The sequence below is a fragment of the Argopecten irradians genome, chromosome 1 (genome assembly GCF_041381155.1).
Source record: "Argopecten irradians isolate NY chromosome 1, Ai_NY, whole genome shotgun sequence".
NCBI classification, from domain to species: Eukaryota; Metazoa; Mollusca; class Bivalvia; order Pectinida; family Pectinidae; genus Argopecten; species Argopecten irradians.
In genome coordinates, this window is record NC_091134.1 from 30,615,069 (window position 1) to 30,633,542 (window position 18,474).

Genomic DNA, 18,474 nt, shown 5'->3' on the forward strand with positions numbered 1-18,474 from the left:
AGTCCTGAAGGTGTCCGTCTGAGGTAACAGGGCACTTAAGAGGAATTATGGTGCCAGAATAGGCCAGATTAATCCAGGAGCCTGTGTAATGGAACATATAAAACTTGGTAGATCTGTATAAGTAGTTTATATAGGCAGTGGAATAGCAAGGTCAAAACCATTTGTACTTTTAATTTGTACATATATTTTACATCATACCAAATGTACATATGAAAGTTAACCTTTCTGATGTAATGTTTATAAGGTTGGAAGAAGTAGTTTGGCTATACAGGCCCATTGGAGCTCTTTGTTCGAGATAAACTGCATATTTAGCAAAGGATTTGTTTTCTATACTGCAGTAGATGGTGGATATAGAAGGACTGTAAGTGTTGTGTCTATACTGTTACTATACATGTGGTTGGCACCTGGATAACATCTCTAATAACATCACTGACAATGGAAATATTTAACTGTAAGGATTAATTCAGCATTCTTGGATTGATGTTTGTGTGCATATGATAAAACAGGTAACTTTACAGTAAATAGTGTGTAAATATTGACACCTGCAGTATTGCAGATTGACATATTAGTTACATTTCTATTAGGCTTTAGATATCAAATATAATCTGTAAGATGCCCAGTAACAATATAATATAACAGAACTGTTTTGGCAACTATTTCATTATATTTGGCTACATTTGACTGGTCTAATTTATTTCCTGCATTTAAATAAAATCTCAAAAAGGCCTTTGTACTGGAATTGAAAATGCAAATTGACTGGATGACACCTAAAGTAAAATTGAAAAAAGGGGTAAAAAACATCAAAAAGAAGAATTTGGTTTGTTTCTATTCTAATAATTTGGTTTTCTATGGCAATGATTACATGTAAATGAATGGTAGGTGAGGAAGTCGATGTGAGGAGATGTATTCCAGGTGGGAGCCGAGGTGTTTTTCTTGCTCCAGATGTTTATCGGCTTCATCAAGCTGTATGCAGGCGGTGCCAAAATGTCAAGTTTACAAGTTGTAAGTTTGGGTCAGCTTGTAGAATAGGAAGGTTTCTGGGTTATCACAGGAAATTCATCAAATTGCATCAAAAGATATCTCTTGGAATACAATTACAGCAGAAAGGTGATACCCAAGAGGATGTGTATTGGACTCTGTTTACTGACGTCTACAGTTTCAACTAATCCAATTGGGAATGGAAGGAAATGGTTCATTTTAAGTCTGTGGGAACTTGAGAATTAAGATATTATTGGATTTAACAGTTATTACATTCATCATCAAATCGTCAAGGTGTATAGTCTTCAGAAAATTGTACCACTTCTTAAGAAGGTGTTATTGTTTATTCGGTCTGGTGTTTTTTTTAACGAATAATAAAGAAATGATTCTAATTCATTCTCCATTCGGCTTTTAAAACTTGCATCATAATCCTTAACTTATGACTTATCTAAATCATTATGGTACCAAGTTTCTCCTCTGATTATTTAATCTGAACTATTATGCAGTTAATGGTTTTTTTCCCCAAGTTATCATCTTAATCATTATCAATGATGTTTTTATCTACCTTAATTAACTGTCTTAATTTACTATCTTATTATCAGGTTCCTCATCTAATCATCTTTGACTTCTATGTTTAACAAAATTAATTGGATATTCAATATAAAATAGGAATTAAATTGTATGGTCAACATCAGATAGTAACATAACTTCATCAAAGTATTCATTTCATCACAATTTTCATTTCTATGATGTCAGTTTCAATGAAATATTTTTGTTATTCATCATTTCCTTATCATATACTCATCTCATTGTTAGACCTTCTCATCTATCTGTCACAGATCTGTGAATGAAATAGCTAAAAGTACCTGCTTCAGTTCTGATTACAAGTGCTAATATTTTGAGTGAGGTATCGTTGTTTCTCTTTTGACAATTAGCCTGCTAAGTAGATGAGGAGGGGATACAGGAGGGGAAGTAAGATGTTAGCTGATAAAGTATTTATAGAGTACGCTACAAACCTAGGTACTGTTGTTTTTACCTACTCTGCAGCTCAGTGTGTGGTTATGCTCGGTTAAGTAACGTACACTACTTGTTATTTACCCTCAATTCAAGTTCCGCTGCGTTATTGATCACAGTTTATATACTGGATTGTTTATTTATATGATACACCTATTGGATTTGCTGAGTTGGTGTCCGAGGACAGATAAAAGAAGACCTAAGGAGAACAGAAGTTGGTGTGAGTTTCCACTAAACATTGATGGTCGTTGTCGGGATCTACTGATCAAGATTCTATCATCACAATGCAGGATTACAGTGTTTTGATATGTGATTGAACATCGTCGTAGGTAGCTGGTGCCATAGTGTACGTAGAACAGTTCTTATGATTCAATGGATGATTGTTCTATCTATAGGAGTTTGAGATTTGAATGTCTGAGCTTTCACTGTTATCTTGTCAGAAATAAGCATTGTATGGCATCACCTTTTGTTTATCAGCAATATTTGACCATGGAATTAGTCATTAGCCAATATTTGACCTTGTAATTAGCTAATATCAACCAGTAATTGAACATGTAATAAAACAATATTTTACTTTTGAATTAGACTTTGATATTTAACCATTTAAAGCACAAAATAATTTTATTCTATGAAATTGTATTTCGAAATTCATAATTGATAACTAAATAAATGGTATATTATGTTATATTCATCATTATTTGTCTTTGGGCTTTGTTATTGAAGTTCATATCTCCCTATACAAGTTCCATATTATGTCAGTAATATAAATCAAAATCATCCTAATACAAAATGATCCTTATATTTTATACATTCATTAATAGCAAATATACTGGGTTGTTAACAGTAGGCTCTTGACTCTACATATTCCTAATTGTAAAAATTAGTTGCCTTTCTTCATAGGTCTTTATAATAAGTGAATTATTAGGCTAATTGGTCCCAATTAATGTAGCTGAGATACAATGCATACTTGTTACTGGTTATATAGAGGAAGAATATGCTACAATAGAAGTTTCAATTCTATGGAAAGGCAAGTATATCTGATTGATACAAATTGATTGGAGATTTAACGGAAGTTGGAAGATTAATAGAAGCCAGGAATTCAATTTGTTGTATAGAAATAATTGATTTATTGCATTGCAGGTCTATATATATATATATAGACTTGACCTTATACCCTATAGAGTAAGCTATAGAAGTTACAAGATTGTGATAAAGAGAACTTTATATGCTTCAGCTGCTGCGTAAAACAGGTTGTGTTTTATAGAGGGAGAATTTAGGTCATGCTGGCCAAAGTAATGGACATTTTATAATTATCTTGTCTGAAAATCAAGTGTTAGTGTGAAAGATGGTCTGTCCGAATTGTGTGAAGTGATACATATATATAGCAGTATAAACTCCTGCCCTGTATTCTGTGTTTTGAGGGGTATATCAGTTTCAGCAGGGAATCTGTTTTATTAGATTTGCTCGGTATGTGTGCCATTATGTGGTCTTAACATGGTTTTTTTCTGAGGCTAATGATAAAAATTGCACTATAAAGCATCTCTATATATCCAGTAGAGTTAATTAAGTCAGTGGTTATAGCAGAAATGTTTGCTGAATGAGTTTAGCTTGGATTAGGCAGGAAAATTAAGCAGGCATATCAATGGAGTTTCTGTGTTACTAATTTATGCTGTGTGTCATCAGTATCTCTGTAAAGCTGATTTTATTTAGGGTCATTCTGATACCAGAAGTTGTGCATTTTTTTGAAAATTAGTAAATATTAAAATCTTAATGGTGAATTGAAAAAAATATTTATTCAAATTGCAGGACTATTTGAAATCCAGTGTTTATCTATGCAAAATCTCTGGCATGATATCTGCAACTGCCAAGATGCCAACTTGATCAAGTGATATCAATCAAGAACATTTAATGCTGACTATATATAATATATATATAGCCCCATTACTGCTACTCAGAACTCAAGATTTACTTCTCAACAACAACAACAAAAAACTCAACAGCAGTGATATTTTATTCTAATTGGATTTCATAGCTTACCTTCGTACATTATTGGTGGATTAATCCTTCACTTCGGAGTTTATGGACATGTAGATTGAATTGAAGCAAAGTTTATTGATCATTAGAAGGCGTCTCCAATTTGTGAGGAATATCAAATGTACAGATTCGTCCAGAAAAATATAATTCTTGCCAAAGTTTATTTCAAAATGGATGATCAGAGCGGTAAAACTTAATTTGGAATCGATGTTATCTTGACAAAGGAGTCAGACCTCGGTGATACATACTTAAAGATATTCATTGTTCTGCTGGATTAAAACCATCACTATGAATTACCTATCGCCTCCAGAACGTGGTCAGAAACCGCGACGTCGATCCTTGGCGCAGCTGTATGCGCTACCCGTCATTCCCGATAATGACGAACCTGTGGATTTTAACCAAGAAGAAGTACGTCAGATGATGAAACGACAAAGTAAACGACGAGGCTCGTGTCCCGTCAACCCAAAGGTAAGACATGTGGTTTTGCACCAATGAATTTGTTTTGAGTTTTGATCAGCTCTCTTGCCAAAAGAGCAAGTGAAATTATGATGTGACATGAGAAATTGCATGTCAAATCTACCAAATTTCTAGCATTAAATGGAAGTTCAAATAGCTAAAATCCATATGCAACAAGGCTTCACAAATAAAAACGCTTAAGATTCATATTTTGTTTCCCAACTACAACTACAGACTTTGTATATATATACACATATATCTTTGTCAATCAAACGATGGTCATAGACTCTGGAACAGGCAATGTTGCATGATGTCTGCAGAAGTTAATGAATGTATTGAAATGGGGATGAAGAAAGACGAAGGCTTCTGATCTAACATAGGGAATCGTTTGATTATTATAAATATTGTATTTTGGTTTTCCTGAATCTGACAAAATAATTATACCTTTTCACCCATGGTCTGGGAGTTCCAATGTATATATGTAGAATTAGAGCCTTTTAAATGCTGTTAGCAACGTTAATTCACTGGCCGTTAACCTACAAGGTTCAATTCCATATTACGTTAAAAAAAGTTTGCCTGCCTAACAAAATTGTGTTACTCTTAATTTTGTTCCAAGCATATACTGACCAAAAAGCATCATAATGAAATTTAATGTACAACTATAGCTGAAACTAGCTAAATACGGTGTCCACATCTACACACGAAAATAAATTTATTTTGGTTTTTGCCTTAATTGTTGCTCTTCCTACCCAAATCCCAGCATTTCAAGAAAAGATCTAGCATTAGATACAGAGGCTATATTTCATGTTGTTGGGCTTCTGTTATTTAGCATGAGTATAAATGTCATGGTTTTGTATCTTATCAATCTTAGTAGAATTCACCTTTTCTAGCTTAGAGGTCACAAGGTCATAGTGGGGAATCTACATGCTTCTTTTCAAGTTCCATTTAATCAGGATGTGCAACATTATGGTTATATGGGAAATGCAAGAGTTTCCAGAGAAAAAACCAAAATCATTTGGTCAACACCTGACAAAGATCTTTAGATTGTACATACAAGCTACAAACTTGCATTCAACTGTTGTGCGGTTAGCAGTAGATTATATAATTAGCTAACACCGACTCTTTACTGTGATTTAAACTACACTGTAAAATCATTTTGTATGTTTGATCAATGTCACCTAAAGTTTGATTCAAAATCATCATGCTTTAAATGTATTGAATAGGTATAGCCTGCTTTAAATCTTTTAATACAGTTTGTAATTATGTTCACTTTATTGTATAGCCTGCATGTAACAGCCATAAAATGAGTACAGTTTTTAAAGTTTAAAGTCCAATGGAGTCTTGTTTTAAACTTGGTACAGTTGTATAATTTGATTGCTTCATATTTTTTTTTTATTACGAACATACCATCTAAATTTTTATTGAAATGTTATTAGAAGAACTGGTAATGACCTTAGAAGTTTGTTCTAGGTTCATCCCAAGGTACCAAAATGATTGACCTTGTACTGTCCTCCAAGGTCACAGGGGTTAAATACTTGATGAGTATCAAATGACGAGAACATTTTAGGTCAGTGGACCCAAAATCATGTTTAGACATGATCAGAATGAGATCAGTTTGCTCAGTAGAATGACCTTAACCTACCTTCAAGGTCAATACTGATCAAATATTGTTGGATAACTTAACTATTTCATTGCTCAGCTGATCAGTTTTTGATCAGATTATTGAGGCTGTTTTTTATTTATACCATTATACAATATTTCATAGATGTAAAAAGAAGCTCGATACCCAGCACCAGGGGTTTTTGTTTCATGTGGGCTACAAAAAGACCATCTCATTGAGATTTGAAAATTGGGAATGGCAGTAAACCTGTGAACATTGTCGTCTGATAGATTGTTGAGCTACAATAAAGAGTTCAGACCAAGGGCAAAGGGTGATATTAACATGGAGGGAGTTTAAGTCTAGGACATTGTGCAAGCATTGTAAATCTATACCAGGTGATAACATTACCCAGCACATATGGCTATAAATCACTGGTAACTCCTCTGTAGATGATATTAAAGTGAGTGGAAAAAGGAGAATTGCTCTTTTATGTAGCAGGTTGTTTGTATGGATTTCAAATCTTGTCATTTAGGATTATATAACATGATTTATTTTTTGATTTGATATATTATAATAAAAAATTCTGTAAAACCTAAAAACTAGGCAGTAAAGTATTCTTAAATGATGTATCATCAGGGATAGCTATAGAACCTGTGTACACCGACAGCTAAGAGATACTTTGTTGTGTAAGTTAAAATCTAAAATCAATGGTTAATTGTACTTTTTACTAATGTTGTTTTTGGTATATCATATTCAGTGATACCAGTAAATATTAAAAGCCTGTCCTAATCTGATGTCAATACAGCCTGTCCAATCTGACATTAATAAAACCTACCCAATCTGACACCAATAAAATAAAACCATGTACCCAATCTGGACATTTCCAATACCATATAAAACCTGCTTCAATCTGACACCAAATAAAACCTGCCCCGTAAATCTGACACCAATAAAACCTGCCCAATCTGACACCAATAAAACTTGCCAAATCTGACCATCCTTTATGCCAATACTTGCATATAGCCTTCAGTACATTCTCATCCTGTTTTTAAATCATATTATGTCAGCTTAGTTAAAAACAGATATTTTACAGCTGAGGGGCTTTAAAACTTTGAGGTCTTGAGAACATCAGTTGTTAGTGTACTAAGTTATACCTGTCAAGTATAACAATGAGTGTCATAATATGTGAAAGAAAAAGATACAGTAGTCAGAACCTCAGGCGTGGCATCATTTCAGGGATTAAAAATAGCCAATTCTCCTTGTTTTGTAAGAGACATACTTCTAATTGTTCATTGCTACCAGAAAATAGAAGCTTCATTAAATTCTTTCTTCAGCAGCCAGAAAAGAATCACTGTCTGCAACAATTAACCATAGTGTTTGTTTGCTCTGACTGACATGTAGGAGGACTTCTCAAAAATCTAATGTTGATGCCTGCTATATTGGTTACCATCTGACAAGGGCAAAAAGAAGTGAAAGAGAGTTCACCTTGACCGTTTCCACTATTCTTCAGCTCGCTGTCATGGAAAACATCTCTTCTGGTTTGACTTTCAGACCAACAGATACATCATAGTCCAAAAAGATTTGCATAAATGAAAGAACACCCAATTTTAATAAAACCACAGTAAAAATTCTAAAACTTTGGTCTAATTTTGTTAGTAACAATACAATAACACAACAAAACTCATAAAAACCCTCTGATTGCTGTGTAACGTAATAAAAAGGAAAGAACATTTCTCCTTGCCAAAAAACAAATTTTTTTGCTTGAAAACAAGAAACAGACAGGAATGACTGAAGATAAGGTGCTTCCTCTAGGTAAAGGCTTCTGTATATTTGTACGGTATCCAAACTGAAGCTTCTTATTTACTGGGATGAGGTTGCTCAACATGACACCACTATCAGAATAACATGTACAATGTAAACATCTGATGTATTGATCCGATTGTTAACACAACAGATACACAGTAGTTGATTTTATCATCTTCATCAAATATCAAAGAACAAGTTACGGTCTGAGTGATGTGAACATGTTTAATACATCATCGTCCATAGTATTGATTTATAAGTCAATATGATGACGTGAACTACAGTCACTTAAGGAGATCGAGTATGTCGGTTCAAGGAGTGGATATGATGTAAATAATTAGGCCTGAATATGGATAGTATTACACATATAGATTTCAGACTTTAGTCTAGGTACTAACCGTATCTATCATCCAAATCAGTTACCTCAATGTATAAGGGAGGAGGGCCAAATATAGCCTAAAACAACCAACCAGAGAAAATCTTACAGTTAGCAATAATGTGACTTAGGTGTGGGCTCAATAAATGTTTTAATTCTTTTCGAAGAAAGGTTGATAGAAACCTATTTTCATATGCACTTATGCGTGTATACACTGCATTATTATTGGGGCTTAAACTTAATTACTCTATCTCAATTATCCTAAACAATTGCCCTTTTTCCTGAGTCTCTCCTTTCTCTTTCTCTTTCCTCCTATTCAGGCTTCTCCTGCCTAAATAAATTATTCCTCTCTACTATTCCTTTTAGTCTTTGACTCTTTATCCCCTTTTCCCATCCATTATAAAATCTTCTCACTTGATCCCTTCCCCTTTTCATTTGTGGTTTCTCTTATTTGTCACCATTTTTTATCCCCTGTCTCTTTCCTTGCTTCCTTCTCTGAATCCTTTGGGCCCTTTTGAAATTTTCTCAACATATTTTCCTCTCTTATCGCTTTCCTGGCCCCTCCTCTTTTTGACCTTTATCCATCTCTTTGGACCCTTGTCCTTCTGTGTCTTTGCTTTGATTGTCCATCGCAGCCTTTTGGCTCTACCATAACTGAAACCGTCCCTTAAAATAAAACAGCCTATTGGCAGATTTTTTGTCTCCTTCAAAATCAGAATATGTCAGTCCAGTTAAATAGAAACATTCCAATAAATCAGTACATTAATTTAGATCCTTCATGATAGACATAATAGATGAAACACAGCTCCAAGTATCTATACTGATGTAGCAGTGAAGATTTTTTGACAATAGCTAAAGGGGAAAATCTGTTTAGACCAATGTTAAGGGTGAATTTATGCTTATTGCTGTATTGCATCAACTATATATATGTCAATGTTTTATTGTGACTAAAACAATTTGATAATAACTTTAAACACCCATGTAGCCATATACCACTCCACCCCACTACCTAGTATTACAATAACCCTACGATTGTGTCCATTATATTAAAATGTAAAATGTGTATTCTCTTTTTCTGTAATTTCAGGTAATGGATTTATCTCATAGTACTTAATAGATGTGTTGTGTTTGACCTATATGGACACCAGACAATGCCCAAGCATATCAAATGCTTGGTATGTAGAATGTTTTAATTTTAAGATCAATAATTTTTAAATTCAGAAGGTTTGTTTCAGAGAACATATCTTTACTGGATTTTACAGCTAACAGAATAACTCACTTTATTTTATCTGATGCAGCAAAGTGTCACATCAGCTGTTGACAGAGAGCTTTTTCTAAAGGCTAAAAAGCTGTTGCAAAATTAATTCATTGATGGTTTTACAAAAAAATATAGGTACAGATTACTAGTTTTGGTCTTAGGAATGCCCAGAATACAACCTTTATATTTTAATTTATTGAATGTTTTAGCAATAAAATATAGATACAGAATATTAGTTTTGGTCTAAGGAATCCTAAGAATACAACCTTTATATTTTAATTTTACTGAAACTGATCAACAATGGCTGTATTGATAACCTTGAAATATGCCCAAAGAATTGTTGAATGATTAATAACGACGACCTAACCTATTAATTTTGCGAGTCTCATGTTTTTAGCCCACCATCATCAGATGGTAGGCTATTCAAATCACTTTTCGTTCTTGGTCCGTCCGTCTGTCCGTCCATCCTTCCATCCGTTAACATTTCTTGTTACCGCTATTTCTCAGAAAGTACAGAAAGGATCTCTCTCTCAAAATTTCACATGTAGGTTCCCCTAGGGCACTAGTTTTGCATATATGCATTTTGGGAACTGATTCAGACAACAAGATGGGCCGCAAGGCCGCCATCTTCAATTTTGATAGTTGAAGTTTTTTTTTACTGCTATTCTTAGAAAGTAACTGAAGGGATATGTCCTCAAATATCTTGTGCAGGTTTCCCTTATAATAAGGTCCCTGGTTATGCATATTTACATATTTGGGACCGATCGGTCGACAAGGATGGCCAAGTGGCACCATTTGGAATTTTTGATAATTGAAGTTTGTTTACCGCTATTTTCTCAGAAAGTACTGAAGCGATCTGTCCCAAATTTTTTATATGTTAGGTTTCTCCTTGGACCTGATATATTGCATTTTGGGACCGATCTGTCACAAGATGGCCGAACAGGTAGCCATCTTGGATTTTGATAATTGAAGTTTGTTAGTGTTATATATACTCCAGAAAGTACCTGGAAAAGCTCTTTCTTAAATGTTTATTATGTAGTAATATGTAGTAATAGAGCTTTGCGAAAAGCCGAGAACAAGATTACCTCTCTTCTACTTGTTCAGACATAGAATCATCTCCTTTGGTTGGCGCCAAGAACCCTCTAGGATCTCCTCATGTTAACTCATTTCATACCCCTATAGACGACATTATTAGGCTCTTTCTAAATCAAAGACTAACCAGCGCCATTGCGAAAGATCTCATGAAGATAGAATGGGCGTGTCCCAATGGCAAACTTCGCATGACCATGGGCTGATGTACAATTAGTAACAACTAAATAAAATGGCCTGACGTCCACACATAATACCCAAACAGCCAGTTACATCCGGCCAGGAAGATCCAATACCTATAATCAAGGATTTTACCTATCAGATTCAATCGGATGTAATATGACATATTACTGTACTATTATAGAACAAAATATCAATATCCTGTCAAAAGTTCATAACTGACCTTGATAACGTGGCAAATATATAACTGATCAATAAGTATTTTTTAATCTTTCTTATTAGTTTATATACAGCAGTTGTTGTTGTCGCAATTCACTAGGTTTAATGGATTTGTAAATACATTCGAAGACGGTCTGAGCGACCCCCCCTGTATGTAGCGACCTCAATCCGCTGTCTTAATGTGACCTTATACTTGAGTACCCTCCCAACGTATATTTGCTATATAATGTGTCCCTAGTTTCAGCGACTCCCCTGGTCTTTCACGAGACCAGCGACCATGTTTTTACAACCCAAACATCATTAAAAAGTCTGTCTTGAGCGACTTTTCATTCGCCTGAGGCCATAAATTATGATAGATAAAGAGTGGTGAACATCGAACTAAAACATCGACTGTTTGACCTACGATAAGCAGTAGTTAATGCCTACACCCAGTTTGACGGATCAATGAAAAGATCGTTTTTTCTTTCCACAAAATTTTGCGTTACACTATTAACAAGGCACAGAATATTCCGCCCAGATCATTCCTCTCAATACTAAACAATGGTTAAAATATTGAGCCATTAATAAACGGAACCAAATATCTCATAAAGATCGGCAATGTTTCTATTTTTTGCCTATCCTTATCATCCTATGGCTTTGGCATGGGTTTTTTTGTGGGAACCCCTCTTGTTTTGTACATGGCATTTACGACCAACACATAACTTCGGTTCTTTGATATGAGTAAACAGTCAATATATCACTTTGCCATTCCCATAGTCAGAAACCCTATATTTTCTTTCTATAACACAGTAACACCTAAAAAGAGTCTTGTGAAAACAATGCACACAACACGGACTTGGGCTTCTGTAATGGCCGTAGCTCATTTGTAGCAGTGTACAGTAAGATTCTGTAAAAATTCAGCAAAATAAAAACCCAGGTAAAAAAATGGTATATTTACACTTAGTACAGCTCGCACATCGCACATGACACAGAAGCTCCGATCACCAGCATCAGTAAATTATTCTATCTGTATCTGATGTCTCAAGAATTTAAATGAGCTAATAAAACATAACTACAAGAGGTAATAAATAATCATATCATTAATTTCAATATTGTGAAGAAACAATAGATGCAACTGAAGATCCTAAAAAATTCAAATTTAACATTACATTATCTGTGCATAAACAATTGTGTGTTTTTTGTTTGTTTTTGTTTTTGTCAAAATATGCATTTTCCTAAAATAAAAACACATAAATCCTCAAACATGTTTCTAAAATGTTCTTCATGCAACTAACTGTGAATTCATACAAGTCTGGTTTGAGATGTAACCAACAAGAAACAGTCTGTGGCATGGAAGCTGGAATTGTTGACATCGATCTTCGCATCATCGATAAGGAAGACGTTAATGATAAAGTACAGACTAGTATGAATACTCAACATACAGGCAACAACATATAACAAATTTGATAACTCGTTAACATCACAGACTAGCATAAAGGAAACAAGACACTGAAGTCTTGTGTAAAAAGTGCGACACAAACAACAACAGTAACATTTCAGGCTAATATACTTTCACAGATTTGTTGATTATCTAAAACTGAAACTGTTGTTAAAGATATTTTCTCCATTTTTTATCTATCAATATGTTCCTTGGACCTGCAGGGCACCTGGTACAATATCTTACAATATTCATATATTTTAATTTAATTTAAAGGAAAATTTCCATGTTTTAAGTGAAGGCAGACAGCCATGTTAAAAAGAACTAGAAATTATGTCTGTACAACTGAAAATGACCCCGCCTCAACATATAGTAGCTAGAGGGTGGGATAGGACAGGAACTATATTGGGTCTTAAATTGATGGACAAGTGATGGAGATTCAGCTATAGAATGTTGGACACCTTAACCACTAGGCCCCTGTAGTGCCAACTGTGAACCCTGGGTAATGTTAGCCCAGTCCAGTATGTATATATTAGCCTGAATTGTCATTACACCATCCTGATATGATGCTGGAATAAAATCTACAAAAGCACAGGCCATCAAGTAATTAAGGTATTCTGAATAACTGTGGTAAGGTCCCAACATGCATGTCAAATGAAACCACTGTAGCAACTTTAACGCCTTAAACCAAAACAACTTCTCTCTCCATACCAAGAACTGGTCAAAAGCAGAATCCTCTGTCTTATGATAAACTTCCTAAAAACAAGTAAAGATGGAGTGAAAGGTCAAAGGGTACAGCTGTAGTGGTACCATTACCAGTTTCACCAAGGAGTATCCTTTCCAAGATGGTTTCTTTATAACCATACATATATCAAAATTTTCATTTCAATACATTGTTAATTTGATACCAAAATAAGTCTAACCATTATAGATATAATATGAAAATCTACTCATGATCATTTTCTTGAATTTATTTCGGCCAATTCAGAAATTTTGAGATATAATATTGGAGAAAGATAAATATGTATAAAATATTTTACAAATTTTTTTATTATTATTTCTAGCACTGGTATTTCTGAAGAGGCCTTCATAATATCTGCATTTGAGACAATAGCAAACTGGAAAGATTGATTTAAGTAGGATTTTTGTTTTCATTTTCTTCTTTTTTTCCTCATAAAATTTTTCCTTTTTCAATTTTACCCACTTTTTTCTTTAATGGTATTGATCGTGAAGAGAAATAACAATGACTTCTTCTGTCTTATCATTCTCTTATATTAATGGAACAGGATACACAGAGGTGTTGGTGAAAAATTTCATCATCAGAAAAGGAAAACTGAAATGTGTAGAATATGAATTTCTTTACCATCCCATTACAATTACTTCATCATCATTGTATCAAAATCTGTGAAATATTGAAAGCAGAAAACTAACAAAATAAGCACATTAAACAAATACCAGAAGTACCCCAAAGCCAGGTAATACCAAGTAATTACCGAAATGGCTAAACGGCAAACGACATGTTCAAATGCCAAAACATTTGTGTAGAGAAAGATTGTGTCAGGAAAAATTATGCATTAAGTAAGATTTTGTGTTGTATTATTTTACTTCCCATACCTACTTTGGAAGAAAAATTCATGGGAATAAATAAAAAAAAATATGTTAAAATGAAAGAATCAAGATATATTATTTAAAAGTATTTGTTTGGTGTAGATTTTGTTAATTGCATTAACTTACATTCATTACTGTGAGATAATCTCGTGCAGATTCACACTAAAAAACGGCAATGTGCTCTGTTACACATCAAATCTGAATGGCTTGATATATGTACATACACACCACTTTCATAACACTCTATGAGGTTTTGGCAGGGGCAATAACTCTCAATAATCTCTCCATGTCCAAATATGGAATAACTATATCCCAGTCCCTTTTTCTGAAGCCTCTTTCTTTCCAAGTATTTTCAAAATTTCAATGGTCATTTTTTAATGGCTTGTTGACCTTTATGATGACAAATAATTCCAAAATAGATAGAACTTGCAAATCCTTTTTGGAATAAAAAAAAAATCACAAATGTGAGAGATGTTGAAAGTCATCTGCTAAATAGACGATTACTATTTTAATGTATTGATTTAATGTGCATGATAAATAAATAATCTCCCATATTTCATGGAGGAATTTTTGAGATATCTGGTCTAATACTTTCAAACAATAATCTCACCCATTCTCCAGTCCAAGAATTATACAATTGCTATGGACAGAAAGAGATCACACTAGATAAAGGTGGACAATGAGATTCGGTCACAGTTAGTGTAGAACAATATATAACAATGCTAGTACTGTGGTTATAGACAGACTACCAGAACACTATGTATACCTTTCTCTGTACGATCAGGGGAAAAAAAAGAAAAACAAATTTAAATACAATATACATATATCTTTTACCTTAAACTGTATGATGATATTAAATATTCTAGATGACAATATATGGGAATTAATTAAAAGTATGTCCTGATAATTCAAAATAAAGGAAATAAAAAAGATCAAAAATCATGTATGTACATATATTCAAATAATTTTAAAATCATCTCGTAAATGAAAATTACTGTACTCAGTAAAGGAAATTGACAGATAATTGATAAATATGTTTATATAATCCCTACATTATACACTGTGTCTTCATTCCACAAATAGAGCGTCTAAAGAGATCTAGCTAGGACTTGATATGTTACATGTTGTTATAAAGAAATTTTAGTTAAATGTAATTACAGAGATATACACAACTCTGTTTAGAGACAAAGAATAAAGGGTCAAACAAACATATGGAGAAATCAAAGCATACACCAAACCAAAAAGTTTCAGAATCACATATTTTTTTTTTTACATTATAAATTCATTTGTTAGTTCTCAAACCATTTTCACTACAAGGAATTTAATTGTGAACATACTAAAAAAAAGAGTTAAATTAGGATTATTTTCAGTTAAATATTATCATTCATTGTGATTTTCTTTTAAGTAATGAGAATAGTGTTAGCCAGAAATGACATCCCAGTAGGTTACATATCAAACGTCTATTACATTGTACCTGATCAACAGTGCTCTTAACTATTGAAATTATACATTTATAAAAAATTAAACTAAGTACATCTTGAAATATTTATTTGCTATATTTACTTGACAATTGAACGGAGAAGACCTAACAATCATTAAGTACAATTAAATGTTACCACATACACAGATGACAAACAAAATTTACACAAACTTCTGTTTCTTACAATAAAATGAACTCCATCATCCTAAAACAAATTTTGTATGTACTACAGTAATTCACTCTGTATCATTGGTTTAGGTAAAAAAAAAAAACAAAAAAAACAATTTTTATGTATCTTTGTTGAATTGGATGTTTGTTGTAAATGTATATGATACATCAGTAAGAGAGAAGATTTTGTTTATATACTACACAACTGTTATACAGTACAAGTCCTGTGTCTAACAGCAATATACAAACCAGAAAAGATATAGTTGTATAGGGCAGGGATTGAATTTAACTCAACCACCCCTGAAATTTCATAATGAACTTTTCCCTTCTTTGAATAGGATGAGTTCAAATGTGTTTTGGGGGTGAATAAGTTTAAAAACCACTAAATAGGGCAAAGACCTACCAAGCAAGTTAGTACAGTATATATATATGGCTTAATAATAAGTATACTTATGTATGTTTAAGCATGACAAGTAGCTGACCTCAAGCTTTGCATACTTCTTCTGGATGTTCGTCAACACCAGTGACTGTGAGAGTGACGTCCGCAGGAAAGCATCATGGGTAAAAAGTAAATGTGTTAGTTATAGATACATATGGCTGTGCCTGAGTTGCGACTCGGGAAACCAGATTTTCTCAACGTTTTGATTTCTGCTCCAGATATATTCAACCTTGCATGAAGAAAGTCAAATCACAGCAATAGTACTGCAGTAACAAGGGAGGTAATACAGGGGAGATAATCAAAGTCAGATAAAGCAGCCTAGTGCCATTAACCTTATATTTTTTTGATAAATTGACATTTTGACTTTCTATAAGGATAGACTTTAATAATTTCATACTTCTTTAATATTTGTAACATACCTAAAAGTTTGCAAATCTTTTTTTAATAGAACACAGAAAACAAAAATGGACACAGAATTCAAAATGTGGTAGTTTGGCATGTCCCAAATGGCAATACAAATTAAATATCGTGAGATACATTTTTGTTTACAACATAATGCAAATGGTGAATGGACAAAATACTTAGAGTTTACATATATATATGTACTTAATGTTCAACTCATCTGAAATGAAAGTTTATCATTACTCGTATGTGTATATGTTAGTAAAAGAACATGTGTATGGCAAAGTCTACAATTAAATTGAACAGAGTAAGAGGAGCTTATTTTTTAGGTATTATATATATACTTCTGGTTCATGCTATCAAAACGGAATAATTCATGTACCATGTGATACCCAATAACGTTTGTGCGGAACTATTGTTTCTACTGGTAATGGAATGTGGTCAAAAGATAATATTACGCGCTAACGTCATTTCAGTGGGAAGATTACAAATGGTTATGTTCCATCACCACTGGAGATACCAGTCCTGCACAAACGTTATCGGGTATCATGTGGTACATAAATTAGTCCTATTCTTGATTTGATTTTGATTGCAATTAGTCTCAAATAAAGGTATAATATTTGCCATATCCATGTTCTATTGTTGTGCTGTCTGTTTCCATATATAGTCTTGTCTATTGTGCTAATGGGAACCAGTACATCACTCGATCCTAGCTGATTTCATACTGATTATACACTCCCCTCTAGTTAATCTGTCTTAAACTGATTTCATACTGATTATATACACCTTTCTAGTTAACCTGACTTAGATGATTTCATGCTGATAATATACTCCTTTCTAGTTAACCTGTCTAAGCTGGTTTCATACTGATAATAGTTAACCTGGCTTAGATGGCTTCATTCTGACTATATACTCCTTTCTAGTCAACATGTCTTTGCTGATGTCATACTGACTATATACTCCTTTAGAGTTAATCTATCTTAGCTGATTTCATACTGATTATGTACTCCTTTCGAGTTTATCTATCTAAGTATCTTAGCTGATTTCATACTGATTATATACTCCTTTCCAGTTAACCTGCATCCTAATGTGATTTCATTCTGACTATATACTCCTTTCTAGTCAACATGTCTTTGCTGATGTCATACTGACTATATACTCCTTTAGAGTTAATCTATCTTAGCTGATTTCATACTGATTATGTACTCCTTTCAAGTTTATCTATCTAAGTATCTTAGCTGATTTCATGCTGATTATATACTCCTTTCCAGTTAACCTGCATCCTAATGTGATTCCATTTACCATTGCTACCATGTGCTGCTGAACTTTCCATCTTTGAGAAGTTTAACTCATTCCCCCCTGAAGACACATTTAGGCTCTTCTAAATCAAATAATAGACCAGTCCATTATGAAATTTCAGGGGTGAATGAGTTATACTTATGCTGGTTCCCAGTAACACAGTGTACAGATCTGCCTCTATATCACACATCTACGGCTACAGGCATACCTTCAGATGTACTCTAACTTCCAAATTATCTCTTTTTAATTTGAAACACTTAAAAATGTAATCAAAGAGCGATCAATTATAAAACACTGATAGGTTTAAATTGTACATTTCCTTAGACAAAATATTGCTTAACCTAAAGACTAAAATATAGTCATATACCATACCATATGTTAAATGAAGATACCAATAACATGGTATTGAATTTTCAGTAATTATACAGTGACATACCTACAGATGATTTATGAAAATAGCTGTGATAATTCAAAATAATGGTCAAGTAAGTGATAATATAATTTATCATTATATACATGATACATATACATAAATACATAATGTATGTCATGTAGTATAAGCACTTTGGGTTATAGAAGCACCATATATATATGACCCTGGGTTACCTTGTCACTTTTGTACAAAGAATGAATGTCCTAGCAAACCAAGATCAC

At 33.3% G+C, this 18,474-nt stretch overlaps 1 protein-coding gene across 3 annotated transcripts in view; it reads right to left on the bottom strand.

The window, feature by feature from the left end:
• Positions 1-18,474, bottom strand: part of LOC138323737 (anoctamin-1-like) — a 106,646-nt gene that overhangs the window by 76,464 nt on the left and 11,708 nt on the right. Inside the window, exons 9-10 of one of the 3 annotated variants that reach the window (XM_069268546.1) lie at positions 16,163-16,207; positions 13,136-13,180 (exon numbers count right to left, since the gene is read on the bottom strand). The exons of 1 other annotated variant lie outside the window; for it this stretch is intronic. In XM_069268546.1, the coding sequence (XP_069124647.1) occupies positions 13,136-13,180; positions 16,163-16,207 (90 nt within the window). The remainder of the gene's footprint in view (positions 1-13,135; positions 13,181-16,162; positions 16,208-18,474) is intronic. One more of the 3 variants, XM_069268556.1, reaches the window with a different exon arrangement.